Below are 8,173 nucleotides of genomic sequence, written 5' to 3'. Positions count from 1 at the left end.
GTTTCTTCATCCGCGCGTACGCGGCATGTACGCATGCGCGTCTCTATGCAAAATCACTTCTACGCGTGCGCGCCTTGTACGCATCCGTGCCCATCGATGCATTCCCAATTCTTGTTTCCTCATGCATTCTCCACTTTGTATGCTTTTCTCCTCATTTTTTCCATCCAATACTTGCCTTATGAACCTGAAATCACTCAACAAACACATCAAGGCATCGAATGGAATTAAAGTGAATCAAAATCACCAATTTAAGGGCCTAAAAAGCATGTTTTTACACTTAAGCACAATTCAAGGGAGAATTATAAAACCATGCTATTTCATTGAATAAATGTGGGAAAAGGTGGTAAAATCCCCTAAAATAAGAACAAGATAAACCACGAAATCGGGGTTTATCAGCTTGTCTTTGTGTCCTTGGGTTGCGTCCTTCCTTCTCTGGCGATCTGTCTCTTTCTGTGCGCTTCGGCTTCCTGACGATCTTGCCGAACTCGAAGAGCTTTCCGTCTCGTATGGCTTGCTCCAGAGCATCTTTTAAGTTGATGCAGTCCTGTGTTTTGTGCCCATATCCTTGGTGGTAGTCGCAATATAAGCTCTTGTTGCCACTCGTTCTTTCTTTAAGTGGCCAGGCCTTTGGAAAGACGCCTCGGTCAGCTATTTGGTGGTAGATCTTGGTGATGGGAGCTGACAAGGAGGTGTAATTTGAGAATTTCCCGATTCTGGGGGGTCGATTTGCATTTGTCAGTTTGTGATGTTCCTTTTGGTTTTCTCTTGGTGGGGGGTTTTAGCGAGGTGCCGTACTGCCGTTCTACCGTTTGTTGGCCGCCACGACTTGGCTCACCTCCTCATCGTCCATGTAATCCTTAGCGACACTTTGAATCTCGTGCATAGTCCAGACTGGCTTCGTGGTGAGATACTTTCGGAAGTCCTCATTCATAAGCCCATTGGTCTGGCAGAGGCTCGCGATTGAGTCCGTGAGTCCGTCGACCGTCAGGTATTCATCGTTGAATCTGTTCAGATATTTTCTCATAGATTTGTCTTGTCTTTGGGTGATTCCGAGCAAGCTAATGGGGTGTTTAGCTTTGGTGATTCTGGTGGTGAACTGGGCCATGAACTTTCTGGTGATATCGTGGAAGCTGGCTATGGACTCGTTTGGGAGGGCTTTGAACCATTTAATCTTAGGTCCAGCCAGGATTACCGGGAAGGCTCTGCATTGGATCACGTTGGCGGCCCCTTCCAGGTTCATCCTGGCCTCGAAGGCCATCAGGTGTTCCTGGGGATCTTTAGTTCCGTCATATTTCATGTTCGTGGGCTTGTTGAAGCCCTTGGGGAGTTTTGCTCTTAGGATATTCTCCGTGAAGGGGGTGGCCCCATTATCACGTGCTCGCTTCTTGTGCGCTTGGCTTCCCGATGTCATCGGTCATCCTCCGTGTTGCGTCAGTGTCCTGGGTCGCGAGTGACACTGCGATCGTGTCTTTTGCTGTGTCGTTGCTCAGGCGGCCTGGTGTTCCTGGTATCACAGTGAGATTAGGTCCTGGAGGTCGCTTGGCTTGCATGCTCTGGGTGGTACCATTCTTTGGATGTAACTCGGCCTTTGAGATTTTGCACCCTGAGAGACAGCTCTTGGATTATCTGGACCACCTTATTTCCCAGGCCGTCGAGTGGCTGGGCTTCAGTGGGAGGACGATTGTCCTCTCTTGGTTATTGTTGGGTTGGAATTGGCTGGCGATGTGCTACACTTGTTATCCTCCCGTGGGTGGAAGGAGTGTTATCTTGGAGTTCGGGAGTTGGGCTTCGTGGGTTTGAGTTGGGGTGTTGGCTGGAGGATTGGTCCTTGAGGTTCTCCGTCATGCCGCCACGATTTGGTAGTCTCCCGCATCTATGTAAGAACCTTGAGAACTTTCTTGATCTCTTGGCTCCTAAGAGGTCTGAGCTTGGTCACGGTGGTGGCGTCAAGGAGGTCGTTCATGATGAGATTCCTTATGAATTTTCAGTAAGGTCCGAAGGGGGATCATGGCGACAAAGTTGTCATAGGTGAGGCGGCGGATGGCAGAGGTTTGGAACCTGGTATTGAAGGAGGTGACCTCGTGGGTTTGGAGGAAGAGCTTGAAGAGTTCAAAAGAAGAAGCAACCACAGTGGGCATGGAGTCGAAGTAGAGGGAAAAGATGGGGCCATGGCGCTTGGAGAGACGGATGAGGGAGTGGTAAATGAGAGGGTCCAAGAGGTGGAGGTGTCCCACTAAAGGGAGGCGAGACTTTGGGCTTGGAGGATTTGGAATTTCACCGTTGGAGTAGGACGAAGGTGCATAAAGAGTGTTATCACTAAGAAGGTGATTGCAAGTCGAAAAAACATTGTTCCTTTGGGATTTCGCCGTTGGAGTAGGGCGAATGTGTGTTATTACTAAGAAGGTGATGCAAGTTAAAGAAACATTATTTCTTTTTGCTCTCAGTTACAAGCAAGAAATCAAGTGAGTGAATTTGAGGATTGCTCTTCTGGGTTATCCGCCATGCCGCCACGACGTTGCAAAGTCCCCACAGACGGTGCCAATGTACTGGATGCCTCCGGTACGGGTTGAGAGATAGATCGGAAACTTGAAGGTGGAAGCGGATGCCAGATTATTTGACTAGAGCAATGGGGGTGGTACCTGCAAAGACACTCCAACACTCAAGTCAGAATGGATCTAAGAGGTAAAAGGTGTGAAGAGTGAATGGCCTACCTGAGGGGGCTTGGGGCTCCCCTTTATATAGGTGATGGTAATTATCTTATCTTATCTTATCTGGTTAAGATAAGGGAGGTATTTGAATTTGATTGTTGGTTAGAAGCTCTAGTGGGCCGATTCCGGGCCTTCTAGAAGGGTGAAGCGGTTCGGATCCGGGTAACCGGGTTTGGAGACTGTTCCAGGTGTGAAAGTCGTGGGCCGGATCCGTAACAGTTGCCCTCGGAGCGAGAGAGTGAGGGTGCTCGGTCTCATTGTTGGAGGAACATTTTCCTCGCCGTTGTGGTTTGGCAAGGAGATCGTTGTTTGATTTTTTCGGTCGAGGTCGGGAATTCGGGGAGTTCATGGCTGTTTCATGGTCAGGCGAGAAGCGCATTGTTTGGACGTCTCATCACATGCCGGGTTTAATGACCGTTCCGAGGAAGGACCGGAGATCGGGTTTGGAACAATAATAAATTGAAATACTGCAATATTCGAATATCTAAAAGATAGATATCTAATTTTAATGCTAGAAATTTTAGATTATATCACATAAATTTTTTTTATATCACCGAGTATTTTTAATTATTTATATAAATAAGATCAATAACATGAAGAATGAAGAATAAAAACGAAAATTTTATGTATAGTAGGATAAAAGTAAATATTTTAAATTAAAATATTTATATTAGAATCCTATTTTTTAAAAGACTTTTCTATAAACAACATTGATGGTTGAATTTGCAAACATTTCTACGTGATTTCATAAGTAAAATTTTTAAACCTCTCTTACTCTTAACTCTTGAAAGTGCCACATATAGTTGGCCATGTGTAAAAACTGGTTTGGACAAGTACAATCCAACATGAGATAAAGTTTGTCCTTGAGACTTATTAATTGTCATGGCAAACGATACTATTATGGAAAACTGTCTTCGTTGGAATCTAACTGGGACGGTTTCATTTGTTGGTACCATATTCATTCTTGGAATCAAAGCAATATGACCAATATTGTTACCCATTAAGACTTCACATTCTATGACATAATTTCCAAGCTTCCTAACTTGTAGCCTTGTACAATTACAAAGACCACTGGATCGGTCAATATTCTTCAATAACATCACCGGAACACCAACCTTGAGTATTAATTTATGTGGAGGCAAACTAGAGCAATTTATGTTATTTAATAATTCAGGATAATAGAGATCTAGTTGACTCTCTATATTCCCTTCATCTATACAAATCGAATCCGAACTAAGATATAATTTTTTCCCTCCAAGAATGATAGCCATCAAGTGGTTGTTGACCTATTCAACGATGTCCAGCGTGGGAGCCAGTATAGTTCTTGCTTTGGAAAAAAATTCTTTAAGAACATGTTATCCAAAATATTTGGATAAGAAAAATGAACCAACTCATCAAATGCCTGGTCTAAAGAAGGAATAACGATATCTCCTAGAAGACATATCTCAGATTCACCATCCATATTGTCACATATTAGACTATCACAAACTTTCAATAACCACTCACCAAATTGCTCTGTCTCATCTTGATCTGAAGCAGTCGTCCCTAAAGAGAGTCTCATATTTTTTGTTAGTTTGAGCACCTGACAAAACTTCTAAAGGTAAGATGAATTCACGGTTGAATGAACGATATCTTGTCTCAATCCTCGTGAAATGACAGGAAGAATTTGTCTAAAGTCTCAACCTAGTACAACCACTTTTCCTCCAAAGGGCAAATCTTTGTTATATGTTGGAGAAAACCTCATGATATCACCTAAGCATTTATCAAGCACTTCATAGCAGTACCTACTAACCATTGGAGCATCATCCCAAATTATAAGTTTGGCTTTCAATAACATTGCTTGAGGAGAACCAGGTTTGATGTAACATACATAATCCTCAGTTATATTCAGCGGTATTTTGAATTTTGAGTGTGCCGTTCTTCCATTGGAAAGAAGTAAAGATGCAATACCACTTGAAGCAATGTTTTTCTAGTACCCCCATAAGGTTCCAGAGAAATGTTTTTTCAATACCCCCATGACCATACACAAAGAAAAAATCCCTTCATCACAATACACAGCTGTAACAATTTTATCGAATGCATATTTCTGCTCAGGTGGTGTGATGGCTAACATGTCTGAGGTATTTTTATTTAAATCATCCCTATTAAAGTTTAGCTCTTCCCTGATAACCCTTTTGGTTAACAAAGAACTATCAACTTCGGTTGCTAAAGGCATAGGAGGATAGTCTTTTAAGGTTTTACCATAGGAATGTAAGATCTTGTCTATATCCATTAAGCACAACTGATTAATCTCATCATCTGACATGGTTAACTCAGCATATTATACGATACTGTAAAAATTCAATCAAACTAAAAATGATCAATAATGAAGAACTTTTATAATTGCAATTATAAAAACTCACCCCTCATGTTTATCACAGTTCTCTGTCGATACAAACTATCATCTGAGAGTTCATGCCAACATCTATCCCAGACAGGCAAACATGTTCCGGTCTTGAGATATTGTTGGATGTTAATAGAATGACAAATAACCTTCTAACATATGATCCTGAGACCCACGAGCTTGCTTCCTTAATTGCATCCATGAATTCTCTGTCATCTTTCAAGAGTCCAAAGACGAAGCATGCATCTCTATACGTAGCATAAATTGTTCCTCCTACTATTCTTATATCTCAAAAATTTATACATCCTCTTTGAGTATTCAAGAGAAGTGGTTGGTAATATTCTTCGGTATTTGCTGCAAAAAACTTGGTTAAAATCCCACTTTTAAATTGCTAAATGGATTAGGCTACGCGATTTCAATTATTATGTAGCTACACATTCGCATAAGATTATTTTTTCTAAAAAATATAGAACAATTCTAAAATTGTATAATCTACAGATTATAACTGCTAAAAGTTATTTGAACATTTGTTTTCTAGTGTAGATAAATTGAATAAAATGGGCGTGGGGTACATGCTGTTAAGATTTTAAAGGTTTAATTATTCTGTTAGTCCCTATAGTTTGGCCGAATTTTTAATTAGGTCCCTATAGTTTTTTCCTTTTAATTGAGTCCTTATACCAATTTTTTTGTTTTAATTGGGTCCTTATTCGCAGTCAACGTTAAATAAAACGTTGACCTGTGTTAAAGTTACGAAAATACCCTTGTGTCTAACCCTACATAATCCCTGGCCTATCCTGAAACTCCAGAATCGTATTCTGTTCATCGTTCTCCTCTTCTCCCTTTCTTCTGATTTCTTGCTGAAATTTTCTCATCTTGCATGGATTCCACCCAACGTTCTTCGAGAATATCGAGTTCAAGAACTGTCAACAAGAAAAGACATTTGTGTTACTGTGGGGAGGCAGTTGTTGTTCTGTCTTCTTCTGAAGTGGCCAGCCATGGAAGGAGGTATGTAGCTTGTGGACGAGTGCCAAGGTGCAGTTTTTTCGAGTGGATTGATAATGAAGATGATATGAAAGGTGAGTGGTTGAAGTAGAAGGAGAGGAGGAGTCGTTGCTTCTGTGGAGACTCTCTGATTCTGAAAAGTTCTAATACACCCAAGAATCCAAACAGAAGGTTCATGTCTTGCCCAAGCAGAAGATGCAAATTTTTTGAGTGGGTTGATGAAGAAAAGAAGGTTCGTGATGCTTGCTTATTGTCTTCAGAGTATCACTCTGGTCAGGTAGAGGGTGAAATTAGGGGTGAAAATGCACAAGAAAGAAGGGTTGATAGACTTAGTGTTGACACAGAGAGGTTGAAGGTGGATATTGGAGAAGTTGATGATTGTGTTGGAAGAATCTGTGTAGAGTTGAATTCGGTCCAGGAGAAACTTCGAAAGTTGGAAGAAAATATGAAGAAGCAGACCAAGATGCAGATGATATTTTTTTTTTGTTGTGTAATCCTAATAGTTGCAGTGCTATGTGGTAAAGTTTATTGATGAAGTGGTCAATGTTGGCTTTAAAAAGAGCAGTTATTGTGAAGTGTATGTTAAATTATTTAGATTGAATGGATGAATTTTTTTTTGTTTGCTACTATAAATATAATGTGATATTGAATGAAAATATACACAACTAAAAACAACTGCTATCAGCCAATCACAGATGCATCATTAGCATAATATAATTCACAAAAGTGGTCCTTAGAGTATTCCACACATTACATAAGTTTAGTAGATCCAAGTTGCACTAGAGACCAGATAAATGCTCCACCTAAAATGAACTATCAAAAGTGGTCCACCACAAAGCAAAATAAACTAAAAAAGTTATGTTTCCAATACCAAAATACTTCCACAGTAGACTATAATACACAAAAAAGCCCTACATAAATCCATAGTAGGAGGAGCTACATAACCCTAAAAGCTTCAATCATCCGTGAGGTCTATGTGTTCAGCAAAATGCACAAGAAAGAAGGGTTGATAGACTTAGTGTTGACACGGAGAGGTTGAAGGTGGAGATTGGAGAAGTTGATGATTGTGTTGGAAGAATATGTGTAGAGTTGAATTCGGTCCAGGAGAAACTTCGAAAGTTGGAAGAAAATATGAAGAAGCAGACCAAGATGCAGATGATGTTTTTTTTTTGTTGTGTAACCCTAATAGTTGCAGTGCTATGTGGTAAAGTTTATTGATGAAGTGGTCAATGTTGGCTTTAAAAAGAGCAGTTATTGTGAAGTGTATGTTAAATTATTTAGATTGAATGGATGAATTTTTTTTTGTTTGCTACTATAAATATAATGTGATATTGAATGAAAATATACACAACTAAAAACAACTGCTATCAGCCAATCACAGATGCATCATTAGCATAATATAATTCACAAAAGTGGTCCTTAGAGTATTCCACACATTACATAAGTTCAGTAGATCTAAGTTGCACTAGAGACAAGATAAATGCTCCACCTAAAATGAACTATCAAAAGTGGTCCACCACAAAGCAAAATAAACTAAAAAAGTTATGTTTCCAATACCAAAATACTTCCACAGTAGACTATAATACACAAAAAAGCCCTACATAAATCCATAGTAGGAGGAGCTACATAACCCTAAAAACTTCAAACATATGTGAGGTCTATGTGTTCAGCAGAATTGGCTGCTCCCTTTCTTATCCGCAACTTCAATCTTTCACTTCTTCTCATCCCAAAAGTCCTAGTCTTAGGCAAAGGCTGTGTAACTGGTGCTACTTGTGGAGTTGGCTGAATGAGTGGTTCAATGAAGGGAGTTGGTTGAGTTGCTGGTGTATGTGGAGGATTTGCAGCAGCTCCAGTAGCAGGTGCACCAGATCCAGCAAGGGGTGAGTCATTTGCAGAACCAGATCCAGTAAGAGGTGACACAGTTGTAGATCTAAATTCAGCAGCAAGAGTATTTGGTGCAGGGGCTAATGCAACAACAGCTAAATTTTTAAATCATTCCATCACTAAATCCTTTCAATTATGTAGTATGGAATAGCAAAATATAGTTATACCTGTGAAACTAGTTGTTTTTCCTCTGCTA

General features: G+C 40.4%; 1 protein-coding gene across 1 annotated transcript; it reads right to left on the bottom strand.

Moving 5' to 3' along the window:
- LOC107611170 lies at positions 2,459 to 5,013 on the bottom strand. Its single transcript, XM_016313125.1, has 3 exons — positions 4,763 to 5,013; positions 3,546 to 3,851; positions 2,459 to 2,639 (listed from the first exon to the last, which is right to left on the bottom strand). The coding sequence occupies exons 1-3, from the start codon at positions 5,011 to 5,013 to the stop codon at positions 2,459 to 2,461; spliced, it is 738 nt and encodes a 245-aa protein (XP_016168611.1).

The sequence above is a fragment of the Arachis ipaensis genome, chromosome B08 (assembly GCF_000816755.2).
Source record: "Arachis ipaensis cultivar K30076 chromosome B08, Araip1.1, whole genome shotgun sequence".
Classification (NCBI taxonomy): Eukaryota; Viridiplantae; Streptophyta; class Magnoliopsida; order Fabales; family Fabaceae; genus Arachis; species Arachis ipaensis.
The sequence above is the reverse complement of the archived record's forward strand: the minus strand, read 5'-3'. Positions and strand labels throughout refer to the sequence as shown.

Excerpts from the sequence above, each read along its gene's own strand:
- LOC107611170 (XM_016313125.1), bottom strand. The coding sequence starts at position 5,013 with ATGTCAGATGATGAGATTAATCAGTTGTGCTTAATGGATATAGACAAG. Across the intron at positions 3,852-4,762 it reads GATAAAATTGTTACAGCTGT|TTTGCCTCCACATAAATTAA; the intron begins GTATTGTGATGA and ends AAATTGCTCTAG. Across the intron at positions 2,640-3,545 it reads ACTTTATCTCATGTTGGATT|GTACCACCCCCATTGCTCTA; the intron begins GTACTTGTCCAA and ends GTGTCTTTGCAG.